The sequence below is a fragment of the Apis florea genome, unplaced genomic scaffold (assembly GCF_048593485.1).
Source record: "Apis florea isolate Af1SG1 unplaced genomic scaffold, ASM4859348v1 contig_3587_pilon, whole genome shotgun sequence".
Taxonomy (NCBI): Eukaryota; Metazoa; Arthropoda; class Insecta; order Hymenoptera; family Apidae; genus Apis; species Apis florea.
The window spans coordinates 1,619,646-1,638,223 of NW_028256789.1; the positions used below are offsets into that span (position 1 = coordinate 1,619,646).

At 37.5% G+C, this 18,578-nt stretch overlaps 6 protein-coding genes across 12 annotated transcripts; 5 read left to right on the forward strand and 1 right to left on the reverse strand.

Moving 5' to 3' along the window:
• Nucleotides 1-83: 83 nt before the first annotated feature.
• On the forward strand, nt 84-5,756 carry LOC100870142 (carboxypeptidase B). 2 transcript variants are annotated; one of them, XM_003692617.4, is made up of 9 exons: nt 84-1,028; nt 1,308-1,625; nt 1,728-1,827; nt 1,959-2,064; nt 2,528-2,689; nt 3,751-3,964; nt 4,089-4,319; nt 4,412-4,596; nt 5,133-5,756. In XM_003692617.4, exons 1-9 carry the CDS (start codon nt 853-855, stop codon nt 5,300-5,302), a joined length of 1,662 nt encoding a protein of 553 aa, XP_003692665.1. In that variant the 5' UTR covers nt 84-852; the 3' UTR covers nt 5,303-5,756. The 2 variants fall into 2 exon arrangements, with proteins under 2 accessions (XP_003692665.1, XP_086770563.1); XM_086914437.1 differs by lacking the exon at nt 4,412-4,596 and having other exon boundaries at nt 5,133-5,670.
• A 115-nt stretch (nt 5,757-5,871) lies between these two features.
• LOC100863644 (trypsin-1) lies at nt 5,872-7,905 on the forward strand. The gene is made up of 4 exons (XM_003692645.4): nt 5,872-6,232; nt 6,362-6,650; nt 7,056-7,371; nt 7,545-7,905. The coding sequence occupies exons 1-4, from the start codon at nt 6,190-6,192 to the stop codon at nt 7,701-7,703; spliced, it is 807 nt and encodes a 268-aa protein (XP_003692693.1). The 5' UTR covers nt 5,872-6,189; the 3' UTR covers nt 7,704-7,905.
• Nucleotides 7,822-9,764, forward strand: LOC100863763 (trypsin-1). Its single transcript, XM_003692646.4, has 4 exons — nt 7,822-8,564; nt 8,679-8,985; nt 9,090-9,399; nt 9,485-9,764. Exons 1-4 carry the CDS (start codon nt 8,489-8,491, stop codon nt 9,647-9,649), a joined length of 858 nt encoding a protein of 285 aa, XP_003692694.2. The 5' UTR covers nt 7,822-8,488; the 3' UTR covers nt 9,650-9,764.
• Nucleotides 9,765-9,894: 130 nt separating this feature from the next.
• Nucleotides 9,895-11,772, forward strand: LOC100870265 (venom peptide isomerase heavy chain). Its single transcript, XM_012485075.3, has 4 exons — nt 9,895-10,142; nt 10,280-10,595; nt 10,670-10,985; nt 11,070-11,772. The coding sequence occupies exons 1-4, from the start codon at nt 10,043-10,045 to the stop codon at nt 11,238-11,240; spliced, it is 903 nt and encodes a 300-aa protein (XP_012340529.3). The 5' UTR covers nt 9,895-10,042; the 3' UTR covers nt 11,241-11,772.
• On the reverse strand, nt 11,293-14,844 carry LOC100870381 (carboxypeptidase B). 4 transcript variants are annotated; one of them, XM_086914438.1, is made up of 8 exons: nt 14,535-14,834; nt 14,143-14,337; nt 12,819-12,935; nt 12,466-12,599; nt 12,210-12,385; nt 11,900-12,128; nt 11,436-11,816; nt 11,293-11,348 (listed from the first exon to the last, which is right to left on the reverse strand). In XM_086914438.1, exons 1-7 carry the CDS (start codon nt 14,821-14,823, stop codon nt 11,454-11,456), a joined length of 1,503 nt encoding a protein of 500 aa, XP_086770564.1. In that variant the 5' UTR covers nt 14,824-14,834; the 3' UTR covers nt 11,293-11,348; nt 11,436-11,453. The 4 variants fall into 4 exon arrangements, with proteins under 4 accessions (XP_086770564.1, XP_086770565.1, XP_003692667.1 ...); XM_086914439.1 differs by lacking the exon at nt 12,819-12,935; XM_003692619.4 differs by having other exon boundaries at nt 11,293-11,816.
• Nucleotides 14,845-15,332: 488 nt separating this feature from the next.
• LOC100870499 (peptidyl-prolyl cis-trans isomerase, rhodopsin-specific isozyme) lies at nt 15,333-17,588 on the forward strand. 3 transcript variants are annotated; one of them, XM_086914444.1, is made up of 7 exons: nt 15,350-15,508; nt 16,205-16,409; nt 16,479-16,681; nt 16,745-16,887; nt 16,981-16,997; nt 17,061-17,104; nt 17,231-17,437. In XM_086914444.1, exons 1-5 carry the CDS (start codon nt 15,401-15,403, stop codon nt 16,994-16,996), a joined length of 675 nt encoding a protein of 224 aa, XP_086770570.1. In that variant the 5' UTR covers nt 15,350-15,400; the 3' UTR covers nt 16,997; nt 17,061-17,104; nt 17,231-17,437. The 3 variants fall into 3 exon arrangements, with proteins under 3 accessions (XP_003692668.1, XP_086770570.1, XP_086770571.1); XM_003692620.4 differs by lacking the exons at nt 16,981-16,997; nt 17,061-17,104 and having other exon boundaries at nt 15,333-15,508; nt 17,231-17,588; XM_086914445.1 differs by lacking the exons at nt 16,981-16,997; nt 17,061-17,104 and having other exon boundaries at nt 15,385-15,681; nt 17,231-17,588.
• Nucleotides 17,589-18,578: the final 990 nt, after the last annotated feature.

Below are 18,578 nucleotides of genomic sequence, written 5' to 3' on the forward strand. Positions count from 1 at the left end.
AAAGGAATGAGCTTTGACCCACTTTTTTCTCCATTTCTTGTTTCCTGATAGAACATGCTCGTTATTACTTTTCTTAAATACTTCAGCGATGAAAAAGTAGAATGATCGCGTGAACGGGTGAAAATTGATGCGAAATGCAGTAAAAACTTTACTTAGTTTCCACGTTCAACTTGTAAATATCGTGGATGTAAAATTACTCGAGAATGAAAGTGAAAACCAGTTCCCCCCCCCCCAAAAAAAAGAGAGAAAAAAAATAGCCCGATTCCATTCCGTAACCTCGTATTTTCCATTCGAAGAGAAACATTGAAGAGGGATTAAACAAGGTAAGTAAGAGAATTACCGACTCCTCCGATTACCGTTAACAAATTAGAATGGAATGGAGCTGCGTCGCAAATAAAAATGTTGGAATATTTCCTCTCGACCGGATTCCTCTCGATCGATTGAATCGAGATTCATTCGACGCGTTCGACCGATAAACCACTTCGACTTCGAACGAATTCGAAAAAAATAATAAAATATCATCATCGAGAGAATGAATTACGAAAGAATTAGAACTATAAATCGTACGTAGATATTTTTTAATCACAAAGGGTAGATCAGAGTAGAATTTACTTATTCCACTAACCTCAGGACCTTGTTCTATCCACCATCACCACAGGCTATAAATGTTCCCACGAGGTATTGAATACCACGCACAGAAATCCCGTAAGTCAAGCCCGTGGGGCAGGTCCAGTGAAATTGTCGTTTTTCGCGTACGAGCAGCGGAGTCGGAAAGACTGGTTCGCACCACGGGATTAGTCAACGAGAAGACGCCGTGACGATCGTACATCCCGGGCCTGATTCAGGCCGACCATGGCTCAGGTCGACTTGAAGTCGATTTTCCGCCTTGTGTTCGGTTTATCGGTGATCATCATTGCCACCGCTCGGCCACAGCGCGCCAATTTCGAATTTTTGCCCGTGGGAGAGTACAATTGCTCGTCCTTGAATAAGAACGATTGGCCCTTCGATAAGGAGAATCGTGAAGCAAGGTTGGAGGAATATTATTCTCTTCTTGACTGAATTTCGTATTTCGACAATAGATCTTTTTTTTTTCTTTTTTGTAATTTTGAATTCAACGGTGACGTTCATATCAGATTTCGCGGTGATCGATCGATCGTGAATCGTAATTTTTGAATATACTTCTCTCTCGTTGGAATTTAAAGATAATTGGATTTCCAGTGATTAAGATAAAGTCACCGTTAGGAGGGTTTTGAAGAAGAAAAAAAAAAAAAAAAAAGGAAAGAAAAGAATGGTGGATTTTGTTTTAGATTTACGGTAGAGGATCTTATCGTGTACAACGAGCCGAAGAACGTCAATTTAACAATCGATAATGAAATCAGAGGATTTTCTTTCTCGAACATCGTCGATTCTGTATTTTCCGTGATGGCTAACGGGCTCGATTCCATCGTGACTAGTATCATCGGCACGGAGAAAAGTGCCAAGCCCAAACCCAACAGAGTGAATTACAAAAATTATCAATTGATCAGATTGTTCCCTAGTTCCCAAGGACACGTGAACGAGTTAAAGGAGTTGAAGGAGGCCGAAACTGAGGATATTAAATTCTGGAGCGAACCGATGTACAACAAGTGTGTTTTGTGCACTTTTTCCTTCCTCTTTCTAATTCAATTTCTAATACAATTTTAATTCTATGGATTCTGTGAATCATTTCTCTATAATCGTTATTCTAGAACAACCGACGTGGTCGTCGCTCCAGATCTCGTCTCCGAATTGAAAATGTTCCTTAGAGATAAAGGAATCGATTTCAAAGTTTTGATAACGAATATTCAGGTACGAGATTCAGATATCAGAGAAAAAAAAAAAAGAAAAGAAAAGAAAATGAAAAGACCGATATCGAAGATAAGTCGATTAATTTTTACGGCAAATCATTTAATTGCTTGTTTCGATTTTTATTGCGATAGAAAACGATAGCGAGTCAAAATCCGAAAATGTCGAAGGAACAACGCGATGATCTCGTCTCGAGCCAGGGACACAGCATGACTTGGAAACGATATCATCGATATGGAGGTATGACAACTATTCAAACTTGGAAATTTTGTTATTTTCGATATTTATAGACATCATCCCCCCTTCCATCCATGTATCCACTTTCGAAATTATATGTTGTGGAAATCTTGGTGAATCTTCATCTCGACAAAACGAAGTTTGCCACCATAACTCTTTCCCATTGAACTTTTCTAATAAAGGAAACTTTCAGCGCAAATCTGATCCCCTGGTTCCAAGTAGCCCCTCCACCGTTCTCAATTCTCCTCTTACCATTCCTGCCTTCCTCCTAACCGTGTCCCAACCTATCTCTCCCCACTACTCCCCACTCTACAGGATAATAATATTCCTGTTAGATGAATATTACAAGACTTCTCGAGCATTGCGCTTTATAACGTTTAAATTTATAACCAAAGTATAAATAATGTACAAAATCTTTATCAACATTTTTCTTTTTTCTTTCTTTTTTTTTTTTTTTTCCTCTCAGAGATCGTCAAGTACATGGAGTATCTAACTCTAAAGTATCCTAAACTAGTCGAAGTGATAACGATAGGTCACAGTTACGAGGGTCAACCCATTAAAATGGTGAAAATTTCGAACGGGCGAAACAAAAAGAATGGATCCAAATCGGCTGTCTGGATAGACGCTGGTGAGTTTCGATTCTTAAATTTATTTACATCGAAAAGAAAAGAAAAAAAAGAAGTGAAACGTGAAAAATTATACAGACATTGAGTGCGTTCAGGCATGGTTCAAATTTTCTTCGAATCGTAGCGCATTGGTCTTTGACAACACGAAAGCGGTTTCTTTATTATTATTCTCGTTGGCACTCCGTGGATTTATGTTCAAACGACGATATTGTGTATTGCGCATAATAAACGTGGAAATCCTTCCGCGAGACTGCACGCACGAGGCAATTTCTAGCCTGGAATTCATTTCTTTTTAAAAGAAATGATCGTTTCCTGCGTACGATTAAAATTCCAAGGTCAGGAAGATAGGATGTTGGGTTCGGTGATGAGAGAAGGATACTATTCTTTTCGCGATTCGTCGATAAATACTAGGAAAACTAAGCGCGATAGTATATTTATTTTTCAATAACACATAGAGATAATTGATAAAACGTTTTTTAATACTCGTGCAAGCCAGTTTAAAATTGCATCAGAAATTTATATCTAAAGATTTTAATTGTAAGTAAGTAAACATACTGTAAACACCGAGTACGAATCGATTCTACCTCGAGAAACAGTTATTCCTGTATGAATAAGTCAGTCTCTCAACAGCGTACTCTTAACGCGTAGTTTCGTAGCTCTTTCGAATTATCCCGTTTCGATCGACCAACCAAATGTTGTACAGGAACGGTAATAAATTGCCGGAAGGTATTACTGTATGCAAATGAAGTAAATAGAAAAACTTTCCTCTTCGTGGAATTAATTCAATTTAAACTTGAATTTTATGACGATATAATTAAATATCGAAATATCAAATTTCTCGAATTTATCAATTTTTTTTTTTTCAACGTAAAGAGATTTTCTTGAAGAAAGTTGTGCACGAATTATAATATCTAGTTTAGTTCCTTTAATCGTTGTTAAAGGAATGAAATTTTTCTCAAGAAGAAGTTTCGAGGAGGCAGAATTTTTCGAACGCTCGTCGCGTTCCATTTCGATCCCGTCCCGTTACTCCGTATTTTTCTCGAATTGTCCTCGCATTCGGTAGGTATGCACGCGCGCGAATGGATCGGTTCCGCTGTGGCGACCTACATCATCAGCCAGTTAGTCGAGAAGAACACGAGCTACGCTAAATTGCTGGAGAATTCAGACTGGATGATCTTACCTGTCGCGAATCCGGACGGCTACGAGTACAGTCACACGAGTGACAGATTGTGGAGAAAGACGAGGAGCAATCACGAGGAGAATCAAGACGACAGTCGGTACGATCGTGTCATTATTTTTTTTTTTTTTTTTTTTTTTTTTTTAGAAAATGATTCCAACGCTTCTTTGGTTGAGTAAACAGTGACAAGAATGAATATATAATAAACGCTTTCTGTGACATAGATACTCGGATTATAGCTTCCTTCAACTGTTGACCCATTACACGAAGTGGTTGTGGGGTAAGTGCGAGGGCGTCGATCCGAACAGGAATTTTGGATACCATTGGGGCGAGGTGAAAGAGGGTGGGGCCAGTCTGGACCCTTGCCACGAAACTTACGCCGGTCCACGAGCCTTCTCCGAACCGGAAACCAAGGCGATGGCCGATTACATTTTGGCCAATAAAAAGGACATCAGGTATGGATCGTGGTGTAGAAAACTTCAAATTCGCATTTGATTTCTGGTACGGAAAATCTGGGATGATGGATATGAAAATGAAATTTTTCAAGGGTTTATCTGACGTTGCACTCTTATTCGCAAATGTGGCTCGTACCGTGGGGATACACGTATTCGAAACCGTCCGATTATTCGGAATTGATGAACGTGGCTAAGAAAGGAATAGGGGCGATCTCGAAGATACACGGGACCGATTATCAACTCGGCCCATCAGCCGATTTGTTATATCCAACCTCAGGTACGGTCACGCGATTAATTACACAGATAATAGAGGCGGAAATTAAACGATTCTTATCAATGCTGTTTCGATAATTAAAAATTAAATTCTCGCGTTCATTTACGTGTTCTCTCGCAACGTTCGTTTCGTAACAAATAATTAAACTGATAATGAATTGTTGATTATTAACGCTCGATGGGATTATATATAAAGAAATATTTTTAGAAGTGTCAAGTAATAACGTGAAGTGTTCTTTTTTTTTTTTTTTTTTTAATTGTACGAGCAATTGAAATCAAGAATAACGCAATCTTTTTGGATTTTCGTTTTACGTCAAATTTGTGCAAAAATATTAAATACTTGAATTTAATTATATCGTTACGATATAAAAATTTTTGCAAATTTAGAACGCGAGAAAAAAGAACAATCAATGAAAATACGATAACTTCGAAATTTTGCAATTTTACGACGAAAATAATGAAAATCTTATCGATTCGCTTGCTAAAATTCTTACTGGATAGAAAAATTGAAAAATATTTATGATATATTTGAAATTTTAGGTGCTTCCGACGACTGGGCCAAAGGTGTAGCCGGTATAAAATACGCTTACACGTTGGAACTTCGAGATCGAGGAACATACGGATTCTTGCTTCCAGCATCGCAAATCGTGCCCACTGCTCGTGAAATTTGGGCAGGGATAAGAACGATCGCTCGTTTAGTAACTTGCTGAGATCCGCGAATAGCACTGATCTCTGATTTACTGAGAACTGAAATAAGTTTCATCGTTTTTCGTGTTTATAAAGAAGAGTTTTTTAATAGCGAAATGTCTGAAAAAATCTATATGGGATGATAACATTGCTGATGATCATTGATTTAAATCGAAGATAATTTTTTTTTTTTTCTTAGCAGCAATTATCGAATATGTGGAAATTGTTTTTTGAGGGAATTTAAATATAAGAAAAAATTAATAGCGGAATTTTTATATTTATTTTAAACACGATCGCGTATGATTTAAATCGCGATGACATTGTAAATATTGTAAATTATTCATAGAGATAATCTAATCTAATAAACGAATACAAGGTTGATTAATTTAAATGATTTGCAAATGCTGTAACGTAACGAAATGTAATGAATTTTTAAAAATTGTGATTCATCATTGTGACATAAACGGGTTGAAAACATTTCATTGCAGTAAATACTTACTTACTTACTTACGATATATTAGGATTTATGTTATTATAAATAATTATGATTTCATTAATTTAATATATCTACAAGAGTTTTAACAATTTAATTAATAACAGTTAATAACAATCGAGATATTCGAATTCAATCGTTGAAGCCTTAATTAAAGCAATAATAATTGAGAATTATTAATTATTAAAGAATACATTTGATTCGATGGAAATCTTGGTATCGGTCGATAATCAATATTGTTCAATTTTTCAAAGATGAACATTTTATTTTAATATAAATATCTGACGCAAAAGTAATATGGAGTGGATCCCTTATCGATATATAATTTCGAATTATCATGAGATATCGAGTTACAATATCCTATATAAATCGTAATTTCCATTAGACTTTTCAAATTGTATAGACAATCGTGTAACAATGCTCATCAAGTGTCTGTTGGCCGCTATCCTCGTAATCCAGGGTAAGAGAATAATCTTATTTTAACCCTATTAAATATTTCTATATTTTTAATAAATCTCAAACAAGATTCAATGTTACCGAGGTATCAAAAATATTTTTGACAAAAATGTCAACGAACGTTGTCTTACAGCCTGTTTGGCCAACCCTTTGGAGCCTCGTATCACGGATGGGATCGCCGCTGCTCGTGGTGAATTCCCATACCAAGTTTCGGTCCAATGGGGAATCCCACCCCTAACTCAATACAGCCACTCATGCGGTGGATCCATACTGAACGAGAGATACATTCTGACCGCTGGACACTGTGTCATGAAAATTGGAAAGTCTAGAGTCATTGCCGGCAAATACGAACTGAACAAGGATGAATCTTCTCAACAAGTCGTTAACGTGGCGAAGAGCATCGTTCACAAAGGGTACAAAGGGTGAGGCAAAATTTATTTCATCTTGCAAGAATTATTCTAATCTTGTATCTAAGATAAGATCAATTTAAAATTTGACGATTCAGTTTGTTGAAATGAAAAGAAAGAAAGAAAGAAAAATGGTATATTGATGGAATCTTTAAAAAAAATAAAATAGAAATCATAAATATTATTAAAATTGAAATTAATAATATTGTTAAAATGGTGTATCAAACGTTCTTCGTTCGTCGTTTCTTCATCGATCAAGAAAGATGATACGTAATCTCGTCTCGACAATTCTTCTATTCTCGAAATAAATGAGACGAGATAAGAAGAGAGACGAGCGGCGATCTTTCTTAATTGTTTACTTATAATAAAATCGGTACTCACTCGTGCTCCACTAATATAATTTTCTTTATTTCACTTTAGTGGCGTTGCGCAACACGACATCGCTCTTCTCGTCCTGAGCTCCCCCTTGAAATTCAACAACCTGGTACAACCCATTACCCTGCCCAAACAAGGAGAGAAACAAACTGGACAGGCCGTTCTCTCTGGATGGGGATCAATCTCTAAAACAGCAAAACCAACCTTACCAAACGTCCTTCAAAAGGCTAATGTACCTATCCTGGACAACGCTGAATGCTTGAAAGAACTCACTTCCCAACACGTTGTTGGAAACCAACCTGAATTGTTCGACACTCAAGTTTGCAGTGGTATCGCTGGTAAAGAGGTGTCTGCCTGTTCCGTAAGTACTTAAGTTAATTTACTTCGAATTACTAAATGATTGTACATTTTTTTTTTTTTTTTATTAAAATTTGACCTTTTTTTTTTCTGAGATGAAATTAAACTTGAAAGATTCGAAGAGGAAGTTAAAGATTTGTCGGAATAAGAAATCGATGCATTCGTTTTGTTTTCCAGGGTGACTCTGGCGGCCCACTCGCTCAAAAAGTTGGTAAAAAATCTGTACAAGTTGGTATCGTTTCATGGGGTATGATGCCCTGTGGATCGTCCCACATGCCCTCTGTATATACTCGTGTCGCCTCCTACGTGGACTGGATCCATGAAAATATGTCTTAAGCTTGTTTCGATTGTGATCGATTCGACAAAGTTTGTTTGTGAAGTTTTTCTTAATAATGATAAAAAAAAAAAAGAAAAGAAAAGAAAAGAAAAAATATTTAAAAAAAAATCTCCAAAATAAAATTATTAAAATTTTTCGAATAAAATAATAAAAAAATAAAAATAGAATTAGAATTTTTCGAATAAAATATAATAGAAACGATTTCAACGTACGTTTTCATTCACCTTACCTTTGTTTGTATTTTAATTCGATAAAGTAATCGGTAAATTACAATTCAAAAGATTAAAAATTAATCGATGTAGATAAATCGATAAGATTGATTAAAGTGCAAGAGAAAACAAAGATAAATGAGATAAATTTCTTGTTTTAAAAGTTTCATTCCCTATTTTTTATTGAAATACAATGATTCGTAAAAATGTTGATAGAAAATCTTTCTGAATATAATAACGTTCGCGAAAGGAAGAAATAATATTTAAAAATCTAAATACGTCACCAATATTGATAACCTTAATTCCGAAAAAGTGAAAAAAGTAGAACGATTCGAGTACGGACATTTTTAAATTCCTTTGTTGCACAATTCTAAGAAGAAACATTCTGTTACGTACGAAACTGATAAAAGAAGCGCACCATCGATTCTATCTAATAAATACGAAATAGATCACCTGTATGACTATGGAATCTTTGTAATCTTATGCTTATCAACAACTCTTTCATGAATTAAAGCGTATTTTTTTCGATATTCCCCGATATCGATAACGCACGATCTATATAAACTCTGCCCAGAATGGAACACCTCAAAATTATCAAAATGTCTCTCAAACTGATTATTTATATTGCCTTTCTACTGGCGATCGCCTCTGGTAAGTGAAATTTTAACACAACGCAAGATCATCAACATAAAAGATCAAATATCATTTCTCATTTCGTCGATCGCATTTTGTCCGATCTAATTATTCTATTCTGTTGGTCTACAGCAAAACCCTACCGTGGCTTCAGAATACCGTTATTCGACTCTCGCATAGTCGGAGGGAACGAGGCTAAACTATACCAATACCCGTGGCAAGTCTCTTTGCAATGGGGATGGCTGTTCGGTAACTCTCACTTCTGCGGTGGTTCCATTTTATCCGACCGATGGATAATCACGGCTGGACACTGTGTCCTGGCTGTTCCGGACTACGGTGATTTCGTAGTCAAAGCCGGAAAGCACGATTTGAAAGCAAAAGAAGTCGGCGAGCAAACTATCGCGGTCGAGAAAACGTTCGTGCACGAAAACTACACAGGGTAATTGAAACATCGTTTGAATTTTAAAATTCAAATTATTAATCATTATTCGTCAACCACTTTTCCAGATTCTTTCCAACGTATCGTTCTTTTATTAATTTCAGAGACGTTGCTCCCTACGATATCGCGTTACTGAAACTGGCGAGTCCTTTGAAATTGACTGCTATGGTTCAACCGATTAGGCTTCCAAGTGTTCCATCGAGCACACCGACTGGAAAAGCGACTTTGACTGGTTGGGGATCGACATCGAAAACCAATAATCCCATAATGCCCACCAAACTTCAAACCGTCGATTTGCCGCTAATCGATCTGGCAGCTTGCAAAAAAGCCATAGAAAAACTTACTGGTCCATCACCTTTGCACGAAACTAACATTTGCACTGGACCGCTCACCGGTGGTTTCTCCGCGTGTAGCGTAAGTATTTCCTATAACCTTGATTATTTGCGATATTTTTCCTTAATTGAATTTAATTACGAATTAATCTCAATCGCGAATAAAGGGCGATTCCGGCGGCCCACTGGCACATAACGCGACCGGAAGAGCTGAACTCATTGGAATCGTTTCTTGGGGAATCATTCCATGTGGAACGGTCGGTGCACCGTCTGTATACACCAAGACGTCTTCCTTCGTCACCTGGATTGGAAACATCATGGCAAAGAATTAAATAACTTGATTCTTCGTAACCTTGTAATTAAAGTGTTCTGACACATACGATAAAAATATAAATGTACGAGTGATAATTGCGAATTGTGCAAAATATAAAGAATCGTTACAATTAATTAAACACCTTCTCTGATATCTATTCTTGATACGAGAAATAAAAAATTTTTCCAAGCGTTACATTCAACGAGTCGTTAATGGGTAAAAAAAAGAAAAAAAAGAAAAGAAAAGAAAAGAAAAAAAAGAGTTCGTCGAGGTACGAGAACTAGTTGAAATTCTAGTTGTACTAAGTTGTGCGAGGAAGGAAGGAATGATTCCAGTTCCTCTTCGATATCGCTCTTCCGCGATTGCTTTCGCCTTCTAGAGACTCTCGGCATTCGATCTCGAGTCCTCGCTGATGAAACAGTTCCACGAAATGGCGAATAATCGCATACACGGAAAATTATTAATAATAATTGTTGGCGTGACAAGTCTGGGGTGGTGTGCACAAGTTGACGGTGAGAGAAGGAAAAAATTTTCGTTCAATTTTATCGCGTTTATCCCATTCAACTGCTAATCTAAAAAGTTAAATTACAAAACGATAGATAGATAGATAGATAGATAGAGTGTCGGATTAATCTTATCATCCCGTTAGAGGCGATCTCGAGCATAGCTATGTTGGCGCAGAGACCAACGAGGATCGTCGGAGGGAAGGACGCGCAGAAAGGGATACACCCTTGGCAGGTGTCGGTGCAGTGGGGCGATCCAACGAGAAAAATTCCAACGAAGCATATTTGCGGCGGTAGTTTAATAACAGCGGGATGGATATTGACAGCTGGCCATTGCAAAACTCTGTCACCACGTACGGGAGAATTTCGAATACTCGCTGGCAAGTACAAATTGAAAATGATCGAGGAGACCGAACAGGAGAGGTTGGTGAACAGGGTGTTTGTTCATCCACGATACAAAGGGTGAGATTTATTTATTTATTTTTTTTTTATTATCCACACGTAATTACAATTCTTCGAAATTCTGCTCAATTCAGGCGTGTAGGGCCGTATGACATTGCGTTGATGCAAGTGGAACGACCGTTCGAGTTGAATCTTTTCGTTTCCACCGTTTCCTTGCCGTATCCCGACACCATTCCCGTCGGGGATGCTATGCTGACTGGATGGGGTAGCATTGGAAGGAGCCACGCTCACGAATCGCCAGAGAATCTTCAAGCAGCCATACTCCCGATCATCAATTACCAATTGTGCAACAAGATGATTACGAAAAGTTTAAAACCGAAAGAGAAGAATCCTCTGCATCCGACGAACGTCTGCACCGGTCCTTTGGACGGCAGTTTGGCAGCTTGCAAAGTATAATAATAAAAAAAAGAAAAAGAAAAAGTTCGATCCTCCTTCTACCTAATCTTTTCTAATTCGAAGATATCGAATTTTCAGGGCGATTCGGGTGGGCCTTTAGTGACGAAGAACGGTTTCGGTGAAGCGGAGGTGGTGGGAATAGTTTCGTGGGGTTTGTTTCCTTGCGGAAGGAAAAACGCGCCTTCAGTCTACACGAGAGTTTCCGCCTTCATCACGTGGATCGCCATAATCATGTTAAATTATTCGTGATCGATCACGAATACGGAATAAGAATTACCTCAACGATCATTGTTAACGCTTGTTTGTTTTTTTTTTTTTATTCAATAAATAATTTCCCTTTTTGGCTCATCTTATTTCCTGTACACATATAGCATATAATAATTACAATTTACAGATATACGTGTCGTGTATAATAATATAGCTATTATCATTTATACAACTTACGCTACGTAATTTAACGAGTTACAATGATTTGCAAGCTTCCGTGACGACCATAACCGCGGCCAACGCTTCCTTGGCCGTTGGCACAATGTAACGAGCGGGTAGAACGAAACCGTACTTGCCGGTATCTCTTAATTCGATCGTGTACGTGTATTTCATCTTCAGGATGGCCTTCGCCCAGTCGTCAGAGCCACCGGAAGCTGCGTACAGTGTTGTGGCGCTGTTCCCAACCGTGTAAGCGCTTTTTGCCCCGTCCGCCTTCTTCATTGCCGTGGACACTTGCCTGCCAACCCTGTCGAGATCCGCGTAATCAGGCGGTACGCGTTTGTCGTAGCCCCAAGGGTACAGGATGTATTGGCCGTAACTATGGAACGTCAGATACGCCTGGATACAAACGGTGAGCAATTTATCCTCGAAACATGTATTTAAGATATATAATCATGGTGGAATGTGGTGGAAATTCTCACTTTGAAGTTAGCGGCGCTAGCCTCGAAGAAATATCGGATGGCGTTGGTCTCCGGTTCAGAGAACGGGCCGGAGCCCCCGTAAATCTCCCGGCAAGGATCTTTGCTGGTTCCCAGGCCACCCCATCGATAGCCGAAGTTCCGGTTAAGATCGACACCGGTGCAAAGGCTGCCCACCGAACGTTTCCTGTTCTTTCTCCATAAACGGTCTTTCGTAAACGTGTACTCGTACCTGCCAATGGGGGAAGGAAGAAACGAGAGTAAGTTTTTTCCGTACGTACGACGTACAAGTATATGATATGCTTCGATTTACCCATCGGGATTCACAACAGGGAGAATATAATAATCAGCCTCGAGTGTCTCGCTGTTTTCAACCAAGTGATTGATAACGTAAGTGACCGAGGCCGGAGAAATCCATTCACGCGCGTGAATACCTCCGTCGATCCACAATGCCGGGGAATTTGATTTTCCATTGCTTATTCTTATAACCTATTTTTCTCTCTCTCTCTCTTTTTATATCGTTCAATAAAAATACATCCCCTCCCCCCTCTTTTTTTTATCGTACGTACCTTGAGAGGCCTTCCTTCCACGGAATGGCCAATCGTGACGACGGAACAAACGTCGGGGAAAGTATCAGCCAGGTAATCGAGGTATCCGTGAATGTCCTCGAGTCGGTGGTAACTGGTCCATTCCATTCGATGACCTGACGGGTATACCTTCAAGATTATCCAGAGGTTGCACGTCCGGTGTCCTTGGACGACACGTGAAAAATATTCCGCTCCGTGGATTCAGAGACGTGGATCGATTTTGTCCGATCGATTTTTTTTTGCTCGATAAATTGATTAATAAATTCAATGTGAAGGGGATAAGATGAGAATTATTCTGAATCAACGAAGCGGGTTATGCGCCTCAAGAGCCTCACCCCTAAATTGCCAAGAGCCACCGACACCGTACACGCTAGTTACAGGATAACGAAGAGGACGAGGACGTGAATATTTACTTGGCCTGATCGCGACTCTCTGCCACCAAGCGTAACGAGCTAGAAAATTACTAAAAAGCTCAGTATTCAATGGTGTATTCTGTGTGGCCTCGGTTAGTCGTACAAGCTTGTCGTGGAAATTTGGAAATATTTCATCATCAGAAATTGCGTATTATAAAATTATTTAAAAATATCTTCGACTGATATTGAACAGAGGAAATTTTTTTTTTTACCTCGATGATTAGTTAGTCGGATCGATACGATATTTTGCAAATTAATAAAAACGTAATAAGTAAAATGAATTTTTCGATTCGGAAGCAAGTTGTATAATCATAATTCGATTCGGTAAAATTATCGGTATCGAGAAATATCGTTGGAATTATCTGTCGAGATTTTCGATGGTGATTTTTTTAACGCATGGTGATCCATTTCGAAGACTGTTTCAAGACTGTATAATAAGACTCAAGAGTTCTCGTTTTCGCTAACTTTCGAACCGGGCCAATTGCCAATGCGCATCTCGACGAGTCTGGGAACAGAAGTAACGGTACCACGATCGAAACAACAAAATCGAAAACGTCTTTGGTCGAATTGCAGACGCGCGCACACACGGTAAACGTACATAACTGTTAATGTTAATCAACATTGTCGACGTATCGAAACTAGGTTAACGGGTTAAATCGCGACGAGGGCAACAACCTGATAAACTTTCCATCGAAAACAGCAAGTGTTTTTTTCCTTTTTGATGACGCTTAAAAAAAAAAAATCTCTTTACGAAATTCAAAAGAAAAATGTAGTCAAAAAGTGAATGTTTGGAATCAAGAACACGAGGATATTAAAATGTCGTTGAATTAATTTTAAATTTTCAAATTATTCACGCGTTTTATTCAGAACGAATATAACGATGGTTCGTCTCGATAAAATAAAACTTATCGAAATCACTTTCGAATATACCGATGACTATGTATGAATGACGTTCTCGCGGCTTTCTTCGCCGCGTGACTCGAATACACGATAATTTCTTTAAGCGAGCGATCGTCAAACGTCGTCATTCGTGTCAGTGGAACAAATAAAATAACAAGCGAAACATCGTTTCGTTTGATCGTGATCTTGATGAGTGAAATCGGTCGTAAAAGCGTCGCGATTGCCGCTAAATAAATGGCGATGATTTTTGGATAAATGAAGAGAAAGAAGAAGAAATATCAAGCAAGGAAAGGAAAGCGATGATGGAATTGCGATGATCAATGAAATTGAATCGGTTGGTGCAAACCTTTACGGCCTTGAAGTTCCTCCACCTCTTGCTCGGAAAGCGATGGATTTTCCTCGTCTATCGCTTTCTGCAAATCCTCGATCACTATTCGATAGTTCAGATCTTTTTGTTTCAAGTAACGAGACACTCTTGCAATTTCTTCTGAACGAATCATTACATCGACTGCTGTGTCGTTGCCAGCCCATAATGACAATACTGTACAAAGAATAGAAATAAAAATAAGAGAATTATTTTTATCCTTGATCCTCGCACATTCTATCTTATTTCGTGTAAATTAATTTTTTTTTTTCCCCAGAAAAGTTCCATTCACTTTCAAACTTTTCTCTCGCGATTAAAAATTAAACTCGATTTAATTAAACGATTCTCCCTGAACGGACGAAAAATTTACGAACATCCAGCTTCCTGGAAATCCATGGTGACGTTCGACACTACGTCCTTGTGCCCTTCCACCCTCCAAACCTGCGCACCGTCGTAAGTTACTTTTTCATCCCTCACTCTGACCGCTCTTTGAATCGTCTTCGAGTTTTCCGCTGCAGGTTCGTCCACGATCTCGATCCAGTCGGGGATCACGAATTCTCGTTTCTGACGATCGACCACCGCCGCCTCGGCAACCAGGGCAACGGCAAAAAGAAGGGAAAACGCGATGAAGCGTGCATTATGCGATCGACCGGTCCTCTCCATCGCGTACAACTGTCCTTGGATCGACAATAGTCCCTGCTTTTATAATATTCGAGCCGGTCGACGATCGGGAGTAACGGGACTTAACGACCTCGCCTCGATCCTTCTCGATCGTGGATCGTTTCGAGGATCTTTGAACCCACGAAAAATTGAAATATATTTCCATGAAATTCGATCGATATTTATAATCTACTGTTATCATTGTGCATCCAAAATTTTTATCGATCAGATATTATCCGATGAGATCTTCTTTCTTGACCCGTTCCGAAATCACGAGTTGCTCGCGAGAGTTTTAAAAATTGAAAATTAAAAATATGAAACGAAAAATTTAACGATTAGAAAATATGATGATATGCTGGATATAATTAATTTGTATTAATATTCAATGACGTTTATTGTTGCAAATATTTTATACTGATGTTAACTGATGTTAACAATACATTCATCGTTACTTCGCCGCACGAATTTAAAAGCGGTATCAACGTGGTTTCAATCAAGGAATATTCCGCGCAAGCGTCCTCGTGCTCGTTCGGTCATCGAGCGGTGGTGCTTCTGATCGCATTTAAGTGTGGGTTGAATTATGAAGCTGGAACTATCAGAGAACACGGCTCATTCCAAACGTAATCGTAAAGTCATGAAGATTCTGTTGGCGATAACCTGCCTGATCGGATTGGTCGCAACTTTCGAGGTATCGTTTCGAATTTAACGTTGGAAATATCACTGATACAATTGCGTCTCTCCGCGTGCCGTTATCTGAAAGCCATTAAAAGAAAATCGTCGCGAGATTTTTTTTTTAATGTTATTTGATGATAAAGAATGAATAAGAGAAAATAAGAAAAGGACGAAGATTGGAATTTGGAGGTATATAATTTCTTTAACGATTTCTTTAAGGAAATTCCATTTTTGAGATAGCAGAAGAATTGGAAGAAGATCGAAAAGTAATATGATACGACGACAAAGTGATTAAAAAATCGTTAAAAATATTAAGTGATAATATATTCTGATGAAATTCTGAGGAACGAATCGCTCGATTACGAAAGAAATAAAAGTGGATCGAAGTACATGCTCGTTTTGTGCTTTTGTGGACTACATAAGGTTTCCCTCATCTGCTTAATACTTATACACGTTCGATTCTCGACAATTCTTGGCGCAGAACGTTAGCGAACAGAATAGCGTGAAACCTGACTCGCGTGAAAGTCGTGGAAAAATTGGAAATATTATCGTAATGAGAATTACTCACGAGTGAAATTATTGCATCGTGCCCTCTATTCACGATTTACCACCGTTCACAATTTTTAAGATTTAGGCGATACGATCAAGCAAACAATACTTACGATCAATTTTTTTTCATTCTCTCTTACTAACCTGCCGAATTTTATTCCAGAAAAACAATCTCACTGTGATCGATCAGGTGTATCTCGACATTATGATAGACGATCATCCAGTGGGAAGAATCGTCATAGGGTTATTCAGTGATATCGTACCTAAAACTACGAAGAATTTTCTCACCTTGGCCACTACAGGGATTGGGGGGAAAACTTATAAGCATAGCACGTTTCATCGGGTGATTAAGAAATTTATGATACAAGGTAATACAAATAGAATTGTTTTACAAACAAAAAAGTAGAAGCGTTTGCGTTAATTTTCGTACCTTTCAGGTGGAGATATAGAGAATGGAGACGGGACTGGATCGATTAGCATCTATGGAAAAACGTTTGACGACGAGAATTTCGAGATTGGTCACAATGCACCCATGTACGTGAGTATGGCGAATGCAGGAAAGAATACGAATGGATGTCAATTCTTTATTACGACTATTCCTACACCCTGGTTAGACGGAAAGCATACTGTGTTTGGAAAGGTAAAGAGAAAACATTCTTTATCGAGGATGAAGAAATTTTTATTTTATTTTATTTTCTTGTAGGTGATCGAAGGGCAGGATGTAGTTTTTAAGATCGAGCAGACGAAAACGGATGCTGATGATGTGCCGATTAAACGCGTGGTTATCTTCGAATGTGGTTCCATACCTACCCCGTCTCCGTTTAAAGTGGATGATAATATTTATAAGTAAATCGATTAATTTTTTTTACAAAGTATCGCAGTAGAAGAATCGTAGTATTTTAAGTAATTATTAGTTGTAATTTTTTAATTTTCTTTTAGAAATGTAAAAATTTAAGGTATATATATATGTATATATGAGCTTCATCGTAAATCGTAGTATTTGATTATTGATCTTGTAGAGAAAAGAATGCAGTAGAAAAGGACATAGTATAAAAAGTAGAAGGTATGTAATTGATCTATAAAAAAAAATATGAATTTAAAATGTATTAAAACTAAATCGTAATTTCAAATAAGAACAAGTTTTAATCGATTAATGAATTATAACAAATATTTATCTCTTGATTTCCAGTATCTGGGCATGGATAAAAGCAACATCTATACCATTAGGTTTCAGCTTCTCGGTCCTGGCTGTGTTTCATTATATGATGAAGAAATTAGATGTGTAATTATAATACACGTTGCATAAATTTACTTCAAGAACAAAAATTTCAGAAGGATTCAAAAAATTATGGCTGTAATGGATACGGGAAATAATGAGAGAAACTGCATTTCGTAATTTTATAGTTAGTGAAAGGCAAAGAGAGAAAACCAAAAGGACGAATTATTATTTCGAAATAAACTTTTAAAAGTTCTAAGTCATAATTTAAGACACGAACGACGAGAATCGTGAATTAATTCTAAGAAAATACATTTCCCTTCTTTTTGAATATTTCGTCCATTCATGAATATCAAGACGCTGTCGCCATCTGATAGCGAATCGATTGTACTAATCCATTGAATTTGCAAGGAACTTTCAAACACCTACTCCTATGATTTAACATTCGTTATTTAAAATCTTCATCATTATTATTGAATCCTGTTAACATAGAAGCTCAAAAAATAACAGGAGCAGAGCTATGCTACGATTCTAAATTCACCTCCATTCTTTTTTTCATAATTTTTCATCCTTATTTGAAACCTCCTCCACAATTCTACCATCCTGTTAACTTGCGAACAAATAACAGGAGCAGAGGTAAGTTATAAGTTAAAATTGGTATTCTAACTAGAATATCTTTCTCGTCGTATATGATACCTCTACCATTGTTCTGCATTTCTGTTAATATCGGATAAAAATGACAGTAACTGGATAAATCGAATTGGTGGTCAGAACAGAATTTATCCTCCTCGTCTAAAACCTCCATTGCACTTCTACGTTCCTAATAACTCACGCGATTTTTAGTTGAATTCCATATTCAGAGAAGATAATAAGCGTGTTTTATACTTTATTGTTACTTCTCTTGCCTGACTTGTGAATGGATGACATATTAGGAGGATAAAATGGAACAAGGAATTGGGGGAAAAAGATTCATATCTTGCGTTATTTATTTTTTTAAAATTTATATTTTCATTTCATCCAATCAAAAATTCTAATTGACATTCACAAAGATATTCAAACTTCAAATTCTGAATTCTGAGGAGTACAAAAATCAATCTTTGAACCTGAAATAAATTAATCCCAAACCAAGCCTTCAATAATAAGATAAAAATCTAAATTATTAATACTTACTTATCTAATTATCATTCGATCTAATTAACATCATCATTACAAAATTATCATCTTCACATACAACAAATAAATCAGAATGATTAAAAAAAGATGTATTATTTTATTAAAGAAAAAAAAAGAAAAAGAAGAAAACAATCCCGAAACATGGATG